The 21,892-nt window shown below is 38.7% G+C and overlaps 1 protein-coding gene across 1 annotated transcript; it reads right to left on the bottom strand.

Moving 5' to 3' along the window:
* Positions 1 to 20,528, bottom strand: plcxd3 (phosphatidylinositol-specific phospholipase C, X domain containing 3). Its single transcript, XM_086076974.1, has 6 exons — positions 20,220 to 20,528; positions 9,130 to 9,386; positions 6,975 to 7,148; positions 5,895 to 6,070; positions 5,550 to 5,651; positions 1 to 3,651 (listed from the first exon to the last, which is right to left on the bottom strand). The coding sequence occupies exons 1-6, from the start codon at positions 20,323 to 20,325 to the stop codon at positions 3,492 to 3,494; spliced, it is 975 nt and encodes a 324-aa protein (XP_085933100.1). The 5' UTR covers positions 20,326 to 20,528; the 3' UTR covers positions 1 to 3,491.
* Between the last annotated feature and the right edge of the window lie 1,364 nt (positions 20,529 to 21,892).

The following is a 21,892-nucleotide window of genomic DNA, read 5'->3' as shown; positions in this document are numbered from 1 at the left end:
TTTCCGGCGGTACTCGAGGCTTTTATTTATTTGCCACTCTTGGAACGAAGGTTTCAGTTTTACAACAGCAAAGGACGCTTTTATTGTATTCTTCACTTTTTTATACACCAGAACATAAAAGCAATGACAACAGCTTTGACCAGGGAAGACAATAATGACCTCACAACACAATTTGTACACCCTTATCAAATCTCAAGTCATTTGTGCACTTTCAGCCTTTTTGACTGCAATCAGGAGAAAAAAACATTTTGTCTTATTGTCATGCAAATGTAGAGAATATAAATAATAAAAATGGACGCACGGAATTTATGCATCCATATGGTGCTTCCATAAACTTTACCTCTCATGCCACTGCCAAATTTGTATTTAAAATAAGAAGAATCATAGTAAAGTGGTAAAGTCCGTCACTGCTTTAAAATTTCATGGCAATATACTCTTGCAATTACAGTATGTACAAGCACGATATAAAACATAAAAAGCACACTAATTCGAAGACACAGAAGCGTACAAACGGGACTTTTCATCGCAAGCACACGGCACAGTTGACTTTTAAGACACATTCACCGACCTCTAGTAGTTTTGTGTAATGGGTGGATGGCGGGGAATGACAACAACGACAACAACAAGAATCCTCACGGGATACATTCACTGCAGAAAGTGATGCTTTTTCTTTTGAGGTGCCATATAAACCTAAAAACATTTACCTATTACATATACAAACATTCTCACACTCACCAGCCCAAAACATATTCATACAAAAAATGTTTTTCACATGGACAAAAAAAAAAACTCTCGCTTTTACATTAATCTAAAAATACTCCCACTCGCATTAAAAAGTCACTCACATAAAAAAAAAAAAAATTTAAATTGTGATTCAACAGAATTATTTACCTATTTGTTTATTTATATATTTGAATGACCTTCGACTGAGACCACGTATTCTGAAACTGGGCAGCACATTTCTCTCTAGAAGACCTTGATAGCCTTGACATTTAAAACACGCTGTGTCAGATGGAGCAAAGCAGCCCCAGACCCAAACAGAGCCTGCTCCATATTTCACAGTTGGGACCGTGTCCTTTTCTTGGCATGCTTCATTTTTGTATCTGTTAACATAGAGCTGATGCGCTTTGCCAAAAAGTTCCTGTTTTGTCTCGTCTGTCCGTATAGGACATTCTTCCAGAAGCTTTGTGGCTTGCCAACATGCAGTGAGGCAAATTTCAGCCACATCCAGGAAGATTGGTTCCTGTGTATCTTACATTTCTGAATAATATGTGCAACTGTCGTCACAAGAACATCAAGCTGCTTGGAGAGGGTCTTATGGCTTGTCTATAATTTTCTTTACAATCCCCTGACACAACTCACTCCTTCGCTTCATCTTGTCCATGTTAAGAGCAACACACACCAATATATAATTAGGGCGGCTGGCTGGTTACAAGTTTGAAGACAACTATGAGGACATCATTTTTGTCCATGTTTGTTTCATGAGTTTAAAAAAAATTTTTTTTTTTGTTGAACCACAATTCAAAAGCACTGTCAAATTTTCACAGGTCAATTTCCTACATTTCTTTTTTTGTGTGTGTATACAGCACCTCATACTTCTGTCAATGCATTTGTCACCTCAGTTTGCTTTTCTGTCTCGCAAGGTCGTTAATGAACATATAATGTAACAACAATGCCAGATATTGTGAAATTCACAGCTCCGGAGACATTCAAAGACACCTACCACTATCCAAACAGTGCTGCAAATAAAAAAAATAAAAAAATAAAAAAAGTTGACTTGAAATAAAGTTCACCTCTAAAATTGCGTGTCAGCAGAAAGACCAGAAAACCATGACGGTGACTCATGGACGCTGCAGCACAGCAGTCGATACAGACGTACCAAGGAGTGGATTGAAAGCATAAACAGACGCTGGATAGACTCTTGTGAGCAATATTTTTATACATCACGACTCAGCACCCACCACCAATTCATTTGGAGCCAGCGAACTCTTTACAATCCTTTACAGCAACATCTTCAGTTGCAGTCCAATCTTATTTGCTTTCCCCACCCACACAAACTCTTAGTGGTTCAAGATTTAGAACATATAAATTGTTTTAAAATGTGCAAAAGATGTGAAATTTTGTTGTCTATATTCTGGAGATTGTTTGGGACAAGACAGGTTCAAAGGATAAATAAATAATGAATAATCTAACAAACTACAAATCGACAGTATAAGAATTTTGTGGCAAGCTTTTTGTTTTGTTTTTTTAAACAGATGCTCCCAATGGTGTCATCAGTAAATATATATTTTAAAGAAAAATATTTAAAATATATATAAATTTATACATTAAGAAATAAGTAAAACATTTCTTAAAAAACAAACAAAAAAACTTGTATTTGCTAATTTCCCTATCAATGAGATGGGTTTAAAGTAGTCAACAACGAGAAAAAAAAAAACGACATTAAAAATGTATAAGAAATGTTATACAAGCTGTGCAATCTTATTGTTTTGTTGCCTCTCGCCACCCACACCTCTTACTTTCTCTTAGTGGTATGATGTCGGCTACTAATAAACACACACACATGCACGCACGCACACACACACAAAATCAAATAATAAAGATATTGTATACATTAAAAATAAAAATAAAGGGATTAAAAAAAAAGTCAGATGTTGTTGTTTTTCCTGTGGACATTTTAAAAAGCTTGCTGTTTAATTGACTATTGAGATTTTGCCAAATACTGTGCAAGGGATGTAGTGGGTTGAAATGAATAAATATAATGTCCATAACTAAATAAAAAACATTAAAAAAGATAAACAGTCGGGGTATTTAATTGCATTTTCCCCACATACTCCCAATGGAACTATGTATGAAAAACACATTTAAATTAAATGGGTGGGTAAAATCCCACTCCCAACCTTTGTTCATACCACCAAAAAACATCAAATTAATACATTACAAATAAATAACAAATGCTATAAAAAGAAAAAAAGAAAACAAAAATATGGTTAAAATGAAAAAAAAAAGGAAAAAAATGGAAATTACTATTAGTAAAGTGAATAGACCTATTTAGGTGTGTAAACATGAGTTGGATTGGCGGCTATCTGACCGACACTGGCTTTCACATTTGACCTTTGTGATCATAATCACAGAAGAGTATGTTTAATAGCAACATATATAAAAATGCTTTACAATTGTATTTTGAAATGGGCCATTTGTACAACTCGGGTGGTACATCTCACCGAAAAGAGGACACATTTTTGTCCCCAAATTAGCAGGCTGACACTGACATCGTACACCAATCTAACTCATCATGGCAACGTTTCTTCTCTCAACCTCATCTCCGTGTCATTCACCATTTCACTATAGCCCTAAATAAAGTGAAAGGAGCAGCACATCTCCTCTGAAACAAACGCCAAGGAGAAAAGAGGCAGAGCACAGACCAAGAATCCCCCCCGGGCAGCAGGGGGGGGGGCAACCGTGCTCACTGGCGACTCCGCCGACGGCTCTCAGGTGGCGTCGTCGTCGTCTTCGTCGTCCATGTGGTAGTTGAGGGTGATGACGGCGCTGATGAACTCGCCCAGCTCCACAAAGTCGGCGGTGATGATGTTGATGCCACTCTCGCCGGGTCTCTGAGACCGGATCCACTGCATCATTCCCGGCAAAGCCCTGCGAGACACAGACCAGGGTTATAATTGTATGCAATTTGCATTATAATTGACTTTTTTTTTACATTTTAATTCTGTCAGTTTAAATTACTTTTCAGAAAGTATGTAAAACAAACAAGGATTTTTGTCATCTGTCACAACCTGTCCGAGAAACAGGAAAAATGACAATGACTAATAATAAGAAAGAACAGGAAGGCCTGGCGGTTCACTAATTAGCGCCCCAAGTTTGTTAGATGGGGGGGGGACATAAGGAAGGACAGCTAGTTTATTAGTTGTTATAATTTTTTAATTTTTTCGAAAATGCTTCATTTTATTTTAGTTTGAATTAGTTTTAGTATAAGTTTTAATTTTTTAAATTTTCATATATAAGTATTTGTCGAGCGCAAGAAAAAAGTCACTAAATATTGTGTAATAAATTACACCGACTGCAATTCTCAACTCAACAGCTGGCCTTCCTTCTTCTGTAGTTACAAATACAGAAATACCAAAATAAATACATTTAATATGAACCCAAAAGCTCATATATATGATATTAATTGACGAAGACAAAACACTTTTGCCATAATTGTAGTTGGTCTTGGTTAGTGTTACAAACATAAGATTTAGTTCAATTAGTTGTCTTTTTTTTTTTTTAAGCATTTTTGTTTTTATTTCATTAACAAAATCATTTTCAATTTTAGTGTTCGTTATTTCAGTATTTTTGTTAACTACCTTGGTACATGCAAAGAAGAATTCTTGAAGTTCAACTAAGGAGAGTAAATTTACTCAAGATGAGACTGTGGGGACCAAAATGATGGCGTCCTGTAGGCAAGTAGAGACTGTGGAGTATAAAGGTATTTTCACACTGCACTCAGTTTTCTTGGTGTTTACTGTGGGCAATCTGCACTTTTACTTGTGTTTTTACTAGGAGGGTAACAATTAGTGTGTTGATATTGAATTAATTTAAAGGTCCTTTATTGGCAATATTATTTAACACTTTTTTAACTGTGCTGTCATCAATGTCTAACATTAAACACTTATGCCATCTACTGGCAGAAATATGACCTCAACACAAATCAATGTCTCACACAATTTTTTTTCTTTTTACAGCACAGTACATATTTTTAACTTCAAATTACTTTATGAATTACTATACTATGAAATTACTGTATCAATGAACTAAAAGATACAACCATATTTGTTTTAGGTTAAAATCTTTTTCCCACTTTTATGTTAACAAGAGTATGTGTGTGTGTGTGGGGGGGGTATTATACCATTTATTTTATTGTACATTTAGACCAGGTATAAAGTGTGCAATTAATTATGAGTTAATTATTGAAGTCATGCGATTAATTACGATTAAAAATTTTAATCGACTGACACCCTTAGTTTTTACCAAATTTCATGGGTTTTTCCTAGGCCATTTACTTATAACCATTTACAATTTAGTGCAAATCATGTGGAATCGATTTTTTTTTTTTAAGGTAAAGTTGCTATGAAACTTACAAACCAACAAACAACCACAAACAATGTTTACACTTCCCTGATCACATAACTGAAAGTAGAACCTCCCCCAAGGCTGAGCCATCTTAATTGATATTTTGGACACCTTCAAGATGCACTTGAGCGGTTCATCCATTATAGAATGAGAAAGAAACCAAAGTTTAAAAACAAAAATCTAGACTTTTATCTGTTCCACATCAAAATTGTATGTGTCGTCCACAAGGGCGATGTTGATGTTTGATTATTCTGTTTCAATAAAATTCTCTGTACATTCCAAGGAGACGGCTGCCGAACTGCTGGCAGATATTGTGAAGCTTAAATGTCATCAACAACCAGTTTTAGTAAACTAACGAAAATACTTACTTTGCATTACTTTTCATACACAGTTTTACAAATTTCACTCCAGAACATGCTCACCTTTCTGTGATTGTCTCTCGGAGTCCACTAGCCACGCCCTTCATCACTGTGCTGGCCTTCGGTGTGAGGACCACCTGGGAAACAAAGAAGGTCCCCTTCCTCCTGCAGGAGACAATTTTGACAATACGATAATAAATTATAATGTACACACAGCAAGAATAATCAACACAGCGTCATATGCAGCACATACAGTACCTATACAATATTTTGATTGTTAGAAACTTTAGAATGGCGGTCAGCTTGACCCACGACAGAAGTGCGTGAAAATGACAGCGATGCTATCTATCCCGCTGACCAAATGATTAATGCGCGTCCACGAAACACAGTGACAATCTGCTTGCGAACCTGCGGTCAGTGACAGAGGCCTGGAGGAACTGAACCAGCTTCTCCGGGTCGGTGGTGTTGGCCCAGGGGGAGGGCATCATCTGGCCGGGCCACAGGAAGGGCACCTCCAGGGCCATGGGGTGGTGGTAGAAGACCAGTACCTGGTACTCCTTCTCCCACAGATACTGCAGACTCACCTGAGGACACGGGGATGAACGAATGAAGTGTATTTTTATTTACCAGGTATTTTATCTGAAAGCTTTCAAGGGAAACACAAGTGCAGAAGTGCTCAATAGAAGTTGGTTGTGTTCTGCTTTTAATGTGCGTAAAATCACATTAACAGGAAAGATTTTTTATAGATACAGTATATAACATTTTATTATACTGCTCAAATGCACTCCTTTTGAAAGCATTTATTTTCTTTCTTAGCAAAATATGCATGTACATGTAGACAGTATTTAGCATATACCCAAAAAATAAATGTATAATGTAGGACACAGTAACAAGACGCACCAATACAGGACAGTTGAAGTCATTGTTATATGAATACATAACAATACATTTGTATTGTATGTATAAATACAGTATGTGCAGTTTTACACCATTGCAAACTTCAACCACATCCCCTGATACACAAATATATATATTCTGGCTTCCCTTACGCTTATTAATCTCATAGTTGTTTTTAATCAGCTGCAGTGCAGCAGAGTGTGGAATCTACTTGAGGAAAATGAATGGAGGCTGGTGAAAGATATTTAGTACATGTGAAGGACGGGATAGCAGTCATTTGTATACGTCCGTGGTTTTTTTTTTTTTTAAAGTCCATTATTTCCACTACTTGTCAAGTCTTTCCTCTTAATCTTTGTTCCACTGACTCAAATTGACTAGCAGGAGGTGGATGGATGTGGAGGTGAAGTTTTATGATGAATTATGCTGTTTGCAATGGGATTGCTTTTGATAGATAGATAGATAGATAGATAGATAGATAGATAGATAGATAGATAGATAGATAGATAGATAGATAGATAGATAGATAGATAGATAGATAGATAGATAGATAGATAGATAGATAGATAGACAGACAGACAGACAGACTTTTACCTCCTGCGCAAAGACAACCGGGCAGAGCTTGTCTCCAAAAACATCCTTCAACATGGTCACCAGCTTCTCGTGGTGCAAGTTCTGCACGCCATAAAAGTGGTTGAAGTCGAGGAACACCACTTCTCTGGCGTGTGCCGACAGGAAGCTGCTGATCTGCTCCAGACCTTCTCTCACCTACATAAAAAAACACATGCAGGAGGGATTGTTTTATAACGAGAGCAAACCGCTAATCATAATTTGAATCAGCAGCAAATGACACACCTTCGGAGCAATCCACCTCCTGCAGGTGCTTGAATTTTGATTTTAAAAATCATGCATTATTCATGTGGAAAATCAAGAAAATGTGCCAGGTCTCTCAACGTTAACATTTAAATGGGGATTCATTGAAATATTCAGAAATGCAACAAATATTGGAATAGATTTTATTTTGGGGAGGAAAAACAATTACAATATCCACAAAATGATAGTTTATAAAATATTTACATCCATCCATCCATCTTGCTAGCTTGCTCGCTAGCTTGCTACCTATCCAGCTTATGATAAAAAAAATTTAAATGTCACATCATTCAAGCCTAACATTAATTGCCACCTCTGCCAAGTAGATTGTGGCTAAGTGAGAAGGATTATGCAAAATCAACCTCAATAACAACCTTGACGTTTTATCTTATTTCTCAGTAATGAAAGCTTGACTCACTAATGAAGACGTTCAATTTGGTACCGATTCAAATTAAGACAAATGGTCGTCTGTGCTCTGCTGTTTGTGCCGTTCTCGTTAAATGAGCAGTTGGTATTCTTCAACAGGAAATTGTACTTCATTTTCTGTGAGTAATGCAGATATGTTAATGGAGAAATGTGGGCACACTCAGAAGCTGTTTATCTATAAATTTGTGCAATTTGGTGCTGATCCAACTTTAGATTCTAAAGCTTTGACAGATGTAAGCACTCTACTGAGTGCCATTAGTTTGTGTGTTTATGAGCAGGATGACCAAAAAGAGGTTTAACTATTTTCTCTGGAAATATATAGACACATGAGTCAAGGAAGAGCATTTTACAAGCCGGAAGTTCGGGTCCTACTTTTTCGCCCTAAAAATGATAAAATGAAGCCCACACACAGCTCACTACAGATCTAAATAAAAATAAAAAAGCATTGTACTAATAACAATAAACACAGACTTAATTATAGAAACTTAAGCATTACATTTCATTCAATTATCATATGTATTTCTTATTACATATTCTGAAATATTTCATGCATAGGTGATTATTAAATTATGTCTTGTTTTCCTGCGTCCCACGTTCACGTCTTGCCTAACTTTTCGATTTTGCCCGCCCTGTCACGTGTACCAATCAACCAATTCCTGCGATTCTTTCAGCCTTTGTTGGTTCATTGTTGTCACGTGTCCTTGTCACATCATGTCATTTTTTTTTGTCTTTTGCGGTGAGGCTATTATCCCATGTTTCGTTGTTAATTTGTATATTGATTTTTGATTAATAATTACGTTTTTTTTTTTGTTTTTTTCTGCCTAGCCGATCCTTCTCCATTTGAGTCTACTACTCTACCTTGGATGGACAGACAGACAGACGGATATGTTAGATTATCAACATTGTTTTTCTGTTTCAATTTATATTTTAACCGTTTTTGATATTAGTTAGAGCTGTGTAATAATAAGACAACAGTTAATTCATATGTTAGCCAATCTATAGTCTTTGTTCTCTTCCCTGGGAAAGTAAGGTTTCTGATTTATCTAAATGAGGGGATGTTTGAAAGTGCAAGCAGAGGTCTGTCCATAAATTTCCTGGTGCAAGGAGATGCCGGGGATCCAATTGTTTACCCACATCTGGAGTGGACTGAGATAGGAACTGGTGTAGGATTCTAAGTTGTGTATTTCACTCTGCTGACAGGACAAGATGACAGGGGGGGGAGTATTCTTTCTAGACACTGTTTTTGTATAAGTGCGCAAGAGCAGAGAGCGAGAGACACACTTTGCGGTCACTGCTGATTGAGCAAGGATCCAAAGTGGCTTCGGAAATTTCTGAATAATAAAAGCTGGCCAGAAAACTTCTTCACGAGATCTCAACTTTGAGTTTTATTTTGAACACGCAGGAAATCAAATGAATGGTTTCTAACAGATAGACGTTTCAAAAGTGTACTGACTGTGGCACTGAAGAGACCATGGGCAAAGAAGAGCTCGTTGTCCGGGTCTCGAGGTTTGGTGGAGATGCGCAGGTCAAAGAAGCGGACGCCGGCCTCCAGCTGGCTGTTGAAGTTCATGGTCTGCGTGGCTAACCACTTCCTCATCAGCTTCTTGGCCACTGTGCCGAAAACCGACACAAAGTTCTGCACCGTCTCGGGCTGCTCGGGGCCCACGGGAGACGCCTCGTCGATGTAGAAGCTGAAAGAGTCATGGGAACCTGGAGGTGGCACACACAAACAAACGCAGCCTTCAGGAATCAGGGGGGATGTTTCGCCGTGCTGTATTCGTGTGGCCTGCGCAGGGATGAAAGCGAGGGGTTAGAACTAGCCCGGCCCCATGGCAACAACTTGTCTGTTATAACAACATCAGGGTCATGAACCTAAACAACTTGAAAGCATTTCCAGCACACTACCATCCACAACAGAAGATAAAAACAGCTCAGCGTTGCTATCAATGCTGATTTGTTTTTTCCTCACTTTGATTTCTTATATCTTTTATAATAGTCCTCTAGTACAAAAGGTGGGTATAGACATTTTCAATACAAATGTTTGTAAACAATCAGCAGATGCATCGAAAACAGCAGAGGCCCCGGAATTGAACCCTGTGGAATACTATATGTTCCGTTAAACATGTGAATTCATATTGCACATATTCTTGATTTATTTATTTTTGCTCAACATATGAACGTATGAAGGGATTACAATAATAAAGAAATCGCACTACGTACAATCACAACAGCCACAAATCGACTACTGGGCGCATCAGGAAATGTAACGTGATCACCTGCAGCCAATAACGCCCAAGCGGGGCGTATCATCACAAATCATTTGAGTCAAGCGTGTATCTTGAGCTCCACCAAACTCCTGAGACTGACTCGCCCAACCCCTGAAGGTTCGATCCAACGCAGGTTAAGAACCACTGCTCTAGCAATAGGTGAAAATATGTGAACCCCAATTGGAAAAATGCTGGCTGAATTCCTGATTATGAAAATCATCCCTCTTATATTATGGTCTGAAGGTTTTGTGTCCTGATATGACCTACTGCAGTGTGTGTATGTCACGTTACACCAACCAGACAAATTGTTTTATCATTCGCCTGCTTGTTCTCATTTCTGCAATCCATTCCCCATCTTCGGTGTTTTTTTCTCTCATCACAGGCCTGTTCAGTCTCACACAGTAACAACACGTGCACACACATTCAAAACAGACAGACAGATAGACAGAGACAGAATGAAGCCTCCAGTCCAACGTCCGTTCCGTGGCAAGCTTTTTTGCAGATGTTTCGAGACAAATGAGAATTGACAGCTGGGGCGGGTGGGCACGGCAGCCAGGGTCACGCCGGGAAGCGGCGCGTGACCCCAACGAGCTCGAACAGCTGGAGCTAAAGTTACCGCCCGGCAAGGATTTATCTGGCCAGCTGAACAGACAAACAAACAAGCTGCAAATCAACATTTTCACTGTTGTCGTCTGGATAATTGAACTGCATGCATAAGTGAAAGGATGATAATCAATTGTCTCGTTGTTTTCCAAAACATTAATTTACTACAAATGTGTTCTATATCTTTTTGTGACATTTTTTTTCCCTAATGATGGTAAAGATTGGAACATTAAATGATTCTACCTGTCACTATACTTCACTGGCATAGATAGATGAACAAAGATACATTATATTTATTTGTATTTGGACCAGTTTAGTGATGTATATTCAGTAACAACACATCTTGCTCATCCTAACAGATTGTAATGGATTCAAAAGTCCCCAAGGCAAGGAAATAAAGCTGCATTACAAATTAAGAATGCTCTTAAATGTGTATGTCATGAAGCCTTGTGCATTATGTTGCCATGCAGAAAAACTTCTTTAAGCCCAGAAGGTTTTACTATAAGAGCTTGAGTAACACTTGTGAGGATGAATAGAAATGAGGGGATGAGATGAGATGAGATGAGGGGAGGAGATAAAGAGGATGTGAGTGGAGGAAATATGGAGAGGATTTAAGGAGATGATGACATAAAATAAGGAAGTGGGATTTAAGAAGATGGAGAGAATTTGGGGGAGGTAATAAGGAGATGAGAAACAGATGGAAATAAATGGGTAATGTGTGACAGGAGAAACGTGCAGTGGTAGAATATGAGGAAATTAGAGGGGATGATAAATTCGAAATTTGAAGAAATGTGTACCAGAAAACAAGGGGTTGAAACTGTATGTTTGAAGAGGGCAAATAAGAAGAAAATATGAGAGCATTAAGGGAAGGATAATAAAAGTATTTGAGAGGAGTGAAATGAGGAAAAAAAAGGCTACAATATGAGGAGATAATTTGGTGAGGATTCAGTTTGAGGAAACGAGGATGAAAGATGAGAGATGGTTAATTCAATCATTCAAGGAAAAGAGAGAAGATGTGGGAGGAAATGAAATGTTAATTTAAGGCGAGGAGATAAATGGAGACGCGAAGAGAGGATTGAGGGTAAATGAGATTGGTGATGATGAAGAAGAAAAAGGAGTACATGACAGATCATTGTGAGGAGATACAATGGGTGGAAAAAGGGAGGAGATGAAGGAAGATGAGGGTGAAGAAACTTTGGAGAGGAGGTGATGAGAAGACATGATTAGCAAAGGGAATTAAGAGACGATGTAAGGAAATGAGGACAAATGTGGAACCGAGAGAAAGTGAGAAAAGAGATGAGAGAGGTTTGAAGACGTGGAAGAGTGGTCAGAACGTGAAGATGAGAGCTGAGCAGATGAGAAGATGAGGAGGAAATTTAATGAACAAATGAAGAGATGTAAAAAGAAGATGGGAGTGGTATATGAGACAGGAGGAAATGCGAGTATGAGAGGAATGAAGAGAAGAGATGAGAACGTTCTCATACTCAAAGCAATGAGAGCAACCCGGGAGAGGATGAGAGGACATGAGGTGAGGATTTGAGGAGAGGAGAATTTGAAGGGAACGTGAGAAGATGAGATGTTGTGAGCAGAAATGAGTCGATAAGGAAGAAAAATGAGAGATGAGATTTACATGAGATGAACTTTGTAGAGAAAATGGGACAACGAGGAAGGAAGATGGGAACAAGATGAAGGGACAAGTAAATGACATTTGGAGTGAACGGGATGAGACGTGTGGCGAGGAAAGGAAGATGATAGAAGTACATTTGGAGAGGAAAAGCTGAGAAGATTTGAGGATGGGAGAGGAGGGTAAGAAAGGAAGAGAAGGAGATGAAGCCATACAAGGAGAGGGTGAGGATGACATGGGCCAGGATTTGAAGAGGTATGATACCACGGGGAGAAGCGATAAGGGGAGGAATGGAGAGCACATTTAAGGAAGGGTGATGAAATGGCAGCCGACAAAGAGAGAAAACGAGGAGACGAGGGAAGATGAGATGAGTGAAAAGAAGAAGAAAACTGAAGGGTCGGAAAGCTGACAAGATGATGAGAGGAAACAAGGGAAGGAAATGAGAAGATAATGAGGAAAGGAGACAAGGGGATGAATTGAGGAAAGGAAATTGTGAAATTAAGAGACAAAACGAAGAGATATCGGGAGAAAATGAGGACAGGAAGAGATGAGGATAAAAAAAACTGTAGAGAATGAGGAGTGCAGATAAAGAAAAGTTACCACTTCTCATATAAATGGCAAATAGGTGACACGCATTTATTTGGACAGAGTGAGTCTCATTATAAAATATTGCATCCTTTTTCCCTGAAGCACACCCATGGAGCAGTATTGAAATCCAGCATGTGGACATCCATTCCCTTCAATCCCCCGTACACTTTTATCCCGCTCACAGTCTAAAATTAGCTTTGGATGTGCACACGGCTACCTGGCTGGACTGTCTTTTATCGTTTTTTTCCCTCCCAAAACCACACACACACACACAGACACACACATGCTGCCCGTGTACCTACTAGACTTTTAGAATGAAGACAAATGCCCTCCTGCGGGGAAACTCAATTAGCCGGCAGAACCGCGACCGACCCGAGGCCGCCTGTGTAGAAAATCCATACAAAATCATTTTCTGCCTGCTTGTAAGGCATCTGGATACAAGATTACAGCAGGAATGTTTGCCAAACAAAAAAACACACTCAAAAAACACACCAAGAATCTATTTTCAGTCTCCCCAAACATTTCAGTGCTCTGGCAACTGATCGGCATCATCAGCATCATCCTCCTTGTTTGGGGATTAGGGAGGCAAGCAAGCGATCCAGTCAAGGGATTAAAGTCTCCTCTTTCGGAGGAAGCCGGAAAGACACAAAATACTCCTTCTGCTTCCGCCGCTTCTTTTATTGCCTCCGTTTGTCTATAGGTAGCCGACAATTGACCGTCGATAGACTCCAGCTCACCAATGACCCGAATGAGGACAAGAAAATGTTGCCTGTACGGTTTATTTCTTCTATCTTTAGCATGTTAGCTCACTTGATTTGGTCTCAATTCCTGTAACAATGTCGTGGCAGCGAAAATAGCCCTCGGTTTTAAAATGACTAATTTAAATGCAAATGTGGACCCAATAGAAAATTGCCAATCCAAATATGAACATCACCTTCTGCTTAAATTCTACAGCCATGTCCAAAACAACTGCAGTCCAGTGCAACGATGCCAGATTGGTTTCATGGTGACATAACCAAATATAAATTCACACAGTGTCTGGCAGCATGCGGTACCTCTTTTGGCCACCACACTGCGAAACAAGCAAGTTTGCTTCAGTCGTCGTCTAGTAACTGCGGAAAATAGCCTACCGGGGTCCCCCACTGTGATGCGGGGGGTGGGGGTCATATGGTGACTGTACAATAAATTGCTCTATGGGAGAGGGGAAAACAGTTACTGTTGCAATAAGAGCTTTGGTTGAGCATTTGACTTGTATTTCCCATTTTCACACAAATTTAGGAGAAAACTACAAAAAAGAACATAAAATATGAGACATAGTTATCAAGCATCTTATTTTCATTTTGAAGCATCCAGACAGGGGGGGGGGAGTCAATTGTTGAATTATGATGAGCACTCAACTTTAATTTCCTATCACGAATTGCAAATATGAATAACAAATGAATGTAATCAAAATGTAGTATAGGCTATAGTTAGATTTTGATGTTTCTTTCTGCTTCTTCTTTCAGTTTCCTCAAGTAGCTCCCCACCAAGAATCTTTCATTTTTGTGTGTGACAAAGCTTACCAAATTCCGACAAGAATTGATAGAACACAGGAATTGTGACAAGATAAGAGACAAGATTATTTTTTCAAAGCTAAACTAAAAACTCTAAAAATGGTTGAATTATAGTAAATTAAATTTAGTAGTTGACTATCCAAAGAGTACGCTGTTGAATATTCATTAAAAAGATGGGTGTTGGGGTGGGGTTTGGGAGTGGGGGGCGTTTTTTCAGTTTTTTTTTTAATTCTTTGAAAAAGGTAAAACAAAATAATTAATTAATTAATTAATTAATTAAAAAAACATTAACTATTTTTTTTGTGGGAAAATAGCTACTAAATTCTAATGTGCAAAAAAAAAGCAATACAGCATTTACTAGGTTACACTATTATTATTATTATTATTATTATTATTATTATTATTATTATTATCAATTATAGAAGCCTAAGAGTTTTCTCAATCGGCGTTCAGGGTTATGTTTCATGGACCTTTTTTTTTTCTTTCTTTTTTTACAAAACATATTCCAGCTGCCTATTACTGTAAATCGGCCTTATCAACCTACAATAAAATACAGTACAATACAATAGAATAAAAATGATGTCCATTCTCTTGTTGAGCACAACTAATGTAGATCAGATTCAATCTCACTTACACACAACTCTGTAATTGACATTGTACCCTCAACAACAACAAACAGCTGCTTCCTCTGCTCCAGATTTAGCAACTTGCAGACTGCCACACAACGCACACATGATGACAGCGAGGCAATAGCGATTCTGAAGGTCATGCTAACATGGGAGACAATGACAAATGTGCTGCTAGACTTCCTCATTAAGCGCCCTGATGCGCATCGCTGCCAGTGTGAAAGTTTTACTCAATCATTAATAGAGGGAAAGTCTGCTATAATTGTGTTGGAAGATTTTTGTTGTGTATCAGCATTTTGCCTATTTTTAGTAATAGAAAGCTGGATAAGTCTTCATTCATTGTCTACGAATATCTCTACAAAGATTCTATATGGGATGGAAAGTTGAGCGTGAATGCTCATTTGTCAGTATGTGTCCTGTGATTGGCTGGCGTCCAGTCCAGGGTGAGTAATGCCTCTTGCCAAAGCTTTGTTGGGATAGACTCCAGCTCAGCTGCGGTCCTAATGAGGACAAGCAATGTTTCAAATTGAAATTTCAAATGAAAACAATGGGCCCCTAAAACAGATCCTTGAGGAATTCCAAATGTGAAAAACATGTCAATTTAAAAAAATACAAATGTTTTTGGGATGAAACGGAATGTAGACATCCCCAAAACGTAAAGATTTAAATGTTTTACATAGCAGCGACGACATGCTAGTTCAGAGTTAATTTATTTCATTGAAAAAGTGAAACTCATAATATATATATATATTATATATATAAATTAAACACATAATATTTTTTTATGTTTAAAAAAAATTCAGAAGGACATTACCTACCCAATTTCTATATGAAAATGTTACTGTTTCTTATGTAATATATACAATTGTCCTGATATGGTGATTGGGGGTTTGAATGTGTCCCACAATCATCCAAATTATTTCAACAACTTAATTGTTTAATATGTGTGTAGTGAATCTATATAATACAGGAGGAGTTTTTGAATTGAACTGAATTCAATATTAATATTTATTGATGAACCTGCCATAGAAATACATTTTGGCTTAATTTACTAATGGATGGATGGATGGATGGATTAATACAACATGTGCATTGTGTTTATCTCCTATTCAACTTCTATCATCTCTTCGATACAAGACAAAAAAATTATCATTCGAGGAAAATCAGGGGACGATAAAGCAACCAATCCATAATGATCCTTACTAATTGCCTGTCATAAAGAAGGACGACACGGGCACAGCTGTGCTACCCTGGCAGCATGCAAACCAGGGGCTGTTTAGCTGTTTGGCAACAGAGTCGCGTCATCCCACTCCTCGGCTCACACTGTCGAGTACTCCAAATTGATAAAACGCTCGAGTCTGGATTTGTCAGTATGTGTCGTCTGGGGACATTTCCCCGCCTCTCGAAAATAAATAAATAACATGAGCCAGGCATCTGTCTTCGGATACCGAGGGACATCTATTGAGAATCTAACTCTGTCAAACTTCTTACATCTTCCACCTTATTTTTGTCTTTTCCAAGTACCACCACCATGACAACATTAAAATTCAGTAGGTGTATTCATCAAAAACAAGACAGAGATGTTATCCCTAATAAGTATATATTGTTAGCCATTGTAACATTAAAATATGCCCAATTTGAACATAAATTTAAAATAAAATAAATACTTGTGATTCAATTAAAATACACTGCACATAAAAGTTAAATAAAATTGGACCTGAATAAAAGCTTGAATTTTTTTATTTGTGATTCAATAAAAATGTTTGTACGAAAAAAGTTAAATACAACTGAACTGTATAGGCAGATAAGGGTGCGTGTACAGTATCTCCAATAAAAGAGGATTCGATGCATATCTTGATACATGGGGCGGGGGGGATACAATTCAAGGTTGGAATATTTTAAAGTGGAACGATTTGATTTGATTTGATTCAGTGGGCCTACGATTTAATTCGATATGGAACTGCTCAGTTTCTTGTCATTTTACATGAACTTGCCAGTACTGTAAATGTGGCATTTCCTTCAAAGGTATATCTCTCAAATAAACGACAATGAGTATTTTGACATATTCTAAAGCGAACTCATTGGATTCTGCCTGAATTGTTTAGTTGTTACACCCTTACCACTATTGTGAGCTCACATACCACTGTGGTACCACACTTTGAGAGTCACTGCACCAACTTCATAAAAATAACATCCTTCCATCGACAAGCAGGGAATAATGGAGCTTTTCGAAGACAAAACAGCCCTGTTCAGTTGTTTCTTCGTTTTCGTCCCAGTTTGGCCTGAATAGAAGCTGGACACAATAAGTTTTCCCCGTGAGAAGAATTAGACATCAACTCTCCAATAGCAACAACACATGGTGGCTGCTAAAATAGAATTATTCTCGGATCTGGAAATCTTGACAAACAAACTCTGCCAAACGTGCAAACACAAAAAGCAAGAAGAGTAATCATCACAATGTGTTTATACAGAACATGGATCCAAACGGAGGAGGTGGGTAGGAGGAGAACATCTGAGCTGCACCCCCCCCCCCCACCCCGCCGACACCCCCCACCCCCACAGTGGCAATGAGCAAGTAATGATAGCTAATTAAATGGGACAGAGCATGCACCCGTGCTGCTCGCTGTGTCGCAACTGGGCCACAATCAGGCGTGTGATTCAGCAAATTACAGCATGACTTATGACATGTCAATGCTGGTGTGTGACTTCTGTTTTATAAGCGGTGGCGGGTCGTGCATTTGGTGCCTACGCCTTCACCCATGGACTGAGCCGATTTAATCCACCTATTAACACCACCCACTGTCACATCGCTCTGATGGAAGTCATCAGTACTATGTATATCATTTGGAGCAGTTCAGACTCAATATTGATAATAGCATGACAAAGACATACGAAATTGTGTAAAGTCATCATACTTCTATATGCTGATAATTGAATGCGTTAATGTGCGCAGATTACAATAGACGTGTTTTCTTCTCTTGTTGGGTGCTGTTGAACTCTCGGCCAAGATAGCATAACTGACCACGATAGCATTTAGCATTAGCTTAAGTAATAACACAACACGACAAGATTGCCGTATTGATGTTAGCGACTCGGTAAAGTGACCTGAATGATTTGTTTCTAAATTCATGAAATATGTTTGAAGATAAGTGCTGAAACGTAAGAAAAAATATATATATATTTCACCATTTTAGTGCGGTTAAAACAAAGCCGCCGCCCTCTATATAAGTACTGAGTGCCTTCATTCTAGTCAACCCAACTACCCATCCGCCTGCTAGCTCGCTCATTAGGCCAAAAGTGGACCCACAGACTACAGAAAACCGAGTGAGGCGGTGACTTATTGAACGACACCGACGCCGGTCCGTAAGCTAGCAAGAAGAGTTAACTGTTTAGGCAGCACATGTTCTTCAACTGTGCACACTCGTTCTACAGGAACATTATTGGAGTGACAGGTAAGCGTCGAGTGGGGCACACAGATGAGAGGGAGGGCTCTAATTTATTTATTTTTTTACCATTTTGGAGCCTCATAAACATAAAAAAAATCTTTCAAATTGGTTTGGCTTGTTTGCAACACTCTTCTCTGTGGAGTGTCAAATGTATAAGGCTCTTTTTTTTTTTTTTACTTTACAGGGACTTTAAGTTACAAAAGTCAGCACTACGAATTCTGGAGGACCTGGGAAATTTAGATTGACATGGCTACTCAAACATATTGAAATCTAATTGGATTAAAAAAAATAAAAAATACAAATTCAACATCCACACACTGTACAGTTCCTTTGCGGATATCGGAGGCAGTGCAGTTAAAAGAAACGGTGTGAAATTAAGACTAATAGAATGTTAGGAATAAATTAAAACAGTTAATGAACACGTTTAAGATTAGGTTGTAAATTGTTTTCAGACACGCCCACCACTGGTCACTCTATAAGAAAAAAAATCCAGATATATTTTTGGACATGCAGGTAAAACATCCATTTTAATACAATGGCAATGTAGAAATTGTGACATCAAGGACATATGTTGCTAAAAGTAAAGAATGAATGATTGTAAGGCTTTGATAGTTTATCATAAAAAAAATGATGCCCCCTAGTGGCTTGGAGCATTGCAAGGATTCATAGTAGTTGCATACACCAAGCATGGAGGCATGCAACTATACAATTTTCGAGGGATAGGGATTAAGTTCAGGCACATATAGCGAAAATCCACGAATAACTCACACCTCCTAAAATTGTTTATAGCTGCCGGAAGATGGCAGCAAAACACAACAAAACTATGCATGGCCTCACGAGTTCAAGCTTTTCCACTCACTTCACACTAGTTCCTTGGTTGCTAGATGCCACTAGATGGCGCCAAAGCAATCGTTTTATTTTTGCTTTGGCCTGACCACAAATAACAGCAAATAGGTGCATTTTCCTGCGAATAACAGAGGGTATGTTCACAAACAAAAACAACAAGTTTTTTTCAAGAAACTCAGAGCTCCCAGATAAGCAAGCAAGCACAGGAATTCAAACCAGGATCCCCTGGCTATGAGTCATACATGCCAAATCTTATAGACTCTGCCATCTTCACTCGAGAATAAAAATCAATGGCTTGCAGCAGCATGAACGACAAATGATTAATCAACATAGTCATAATGGCTTCATATTATTAATTGACTTGTAATAGGGTGTTGCATAAAGGGGGTTGGGGGGGGGGGTGCTTGGGGGGTTGTAAGGAGACCTGCCCACCGATTGGCTGGCAACGTCCAACACCTTTTTTAATCGGCTTAATTCTTTTATTCGAGTGTGTGTGGCTACCACACCTATATAAAAGTCTATGAAGTGACGTTTGTAGTTTTGCTTTGTTGTACAGTCTATCTATCTTTCTATACATCTATCGAATGTAAACTAATCATAGTTAGATCACCAGTGTATATATTCGTCACGTTGCGCAACAGGTCTTCTTGCACATCCAGAAAGAGACTTCAATTTCGTTCTCGTTTTACAATGGTAGCGACATACGACATTCCGGGGTTACGAACGGTATTCGAGGAAGAAAACGTCTGCCACAAGTACTGTTTTTCATTTGATTGTTTTACAGCCATGGACAACAAGTGGGTTTTTTTTTTTTCATTCCAATATTTACTGTTTGACTTCACTGCCGCGTTAGCGTAGGTTTGTGAAAGACTACACGCGTTCCGACATACGTACACATCCATCGTAAAAGGACCGCCTGTAGAATGTGTAGAAATGTTCAAGCCACACGTCCACACAAACGCAGCCGATGAAGCACATGGATTCACTTACCGGGGATGGCCAAGTTGGTGAGAGGGATGTTGTGCATGCTCTGCGGGAGACTCGACATCCAGTCGGCGAAGCGCAGGTCACTACTTCTCCCGTGAGACGAAGCCATGCCGCCGCCGCTGCCGTGCTCAGCACACGTTTTTTTTTCAGGACCAGCTTTCCTAGATGCCTACCTCTCTGCTTGCCTGGATGGGTGGATGGATGGTAGGGTGGATGCCTATAGTGCGCGCTCCTCCTTCATCACCTCCTCCTCCTCCGCCCTTTTTGGACGCACACACGCGCTCCACGCGCAAGTTAAGTGGCGACAGTCCACACTGCACACACCCCTCCCTGGGCGGTGCACGTCTGCGGGTAGCACAATTATGATGATGAGATCGTCGGCTTCTTCCTAACTGTATGTGCAGGCATTATATTTACGTGGAGCAATAAGTAATCCCAAACGCTTCAAATTTAGTTTTTATCGCATTTGAATTTCCTAAATAGTTTTTTAAACGAACATTTGAAAATATGTTAAATTATATATAAAATTTAGGCTACTTGTTCATGTTTTATATTTGTCTCTCCTTGAGTACGGAAAGGTGCATTCACTTGGGGGGGGGGGGGGGCACTCCTGTTTAAATTATTTATTTTTTGGGGTGTTTTATGGAACATTTTGAGTATTTTTTTTCTGTCATTAAATAATACATTTTGAAAAACTTTTTTTCATTAAAACAATATTCATTAAAACAAACAAAAAAAATAATTTGAAAACAAAAACTTAATTTTTTTTTTAAAAAAACAAAGCCTCCACAACCCCAAAAAATACTTGGGGAAAAAAACTGACTTTTTTTTTTAAAAGTGCATGCAATACGCTACATGACGCTGTTATTATTTATTTATTTTACAAATTATTGAGCAATCTTAAGTGTTGAAAACGGCTTTCTTACGGAGAATAATGAACAAACTTTGGGACACGGCTTTCTTTGATTAGTCTAGTTTAATATTGTTAACAAGCTTGCGTTTGAGGTAATTTTAAAATGGTGCATGCTCCCAAACCTTTTCTGCTTCACATTTTATAGGATGGAGAATGAACAGCTAACGTTGCTTCGTTATGAATCTGCAAAAGTGTCCGTTTACACCACAAAAAGTCCACCAATCTTCTCTTTTTAGTACCACGAGACCAAACTGGGCTACCAGCAGCTCACTAACCTATAACCTACAAATGTTTACCATTGCCTGACTTTTATCTAGGTAAAAATTCTAACAGTTAGGATTTTAATTGCTGAAGAGATTCCCATAGACTTCCTGAGCCCTGATGTGTCACTGACACATGTATTCTAGATTATGCACTTTATATGTACAGTATGTAAAATTTCCCCCTGAGGGACATAAAAGGAGTATTGCTCTGAAGTCACATTCAAGTGACTCATGGAGATGTAGAATTAAAGGTTAGATGAACCCCCATAAAATAAGAAATCCTGAAAAAGGTCAACGGCGGCTTTGACAAGAATAAAAAATGATGTGCCCCATAAAACTTCCAACATTCACGACCCGAGTTGTGACATACTGCAATAACGTGTTGAGCGGCGCTCCAGGCGGGTCTACTGCGAGGTGATTCTAAAATGCATTCTGGCAGCTCATGGTAGAACCAACACCTGAGGAAGACACCTATGCATCATGGGAACTGGTGTGGGGGA

This window comes from Leptonotus elevatus, chromosome 5 (assembly GCF_054856555.1).
Source record: "Leptonotus elevatus isolate MCC_2025b chromosome 5, RoL_Lele_1.0, whole genome shotgun sequence".
NCBI classification, from domain to species: domain Eukaryota; kingdom Metazoa; phylum Chordata; class Actinopteri; order Syngnathiformes; family Syngnathidae; genus Leptonotus; species Leptonotus elevatus.
Note: the sequence above shows the minus strand (reverse complement) of the source record. Positions and strands in the feature narration are given on the sequence as shown.

What these genes read in the sequence shown, in the direction of transcription:
- plcxd3 (XM_086076974.1), bottom strand. Translation starts at nt 20,325, where the DNA reads ATGGCTTCGTCTCACGGGAGAAGTAGTGACCTGCGCTTCGCCGACTGG. An exon ending in ATGGTCTCTTCAGTGCCACA is followed by an intron (nt 7,149 to 9,129) that starts GTCAGTACACTT and finishes TTTTTTATGTAG; the next exon opens with GTGAGAGAAGGTCTGGAGCA. An exon ending in CGGTTGTCTTTGCGCAGGAG is followed by an intron (nt 6,071 to 6,974) that starts GTAAAAGTCTGT and finishes CCGTGTCCTCAG; the next exon opens with GTGAGTCTGCAGTATCTGTG.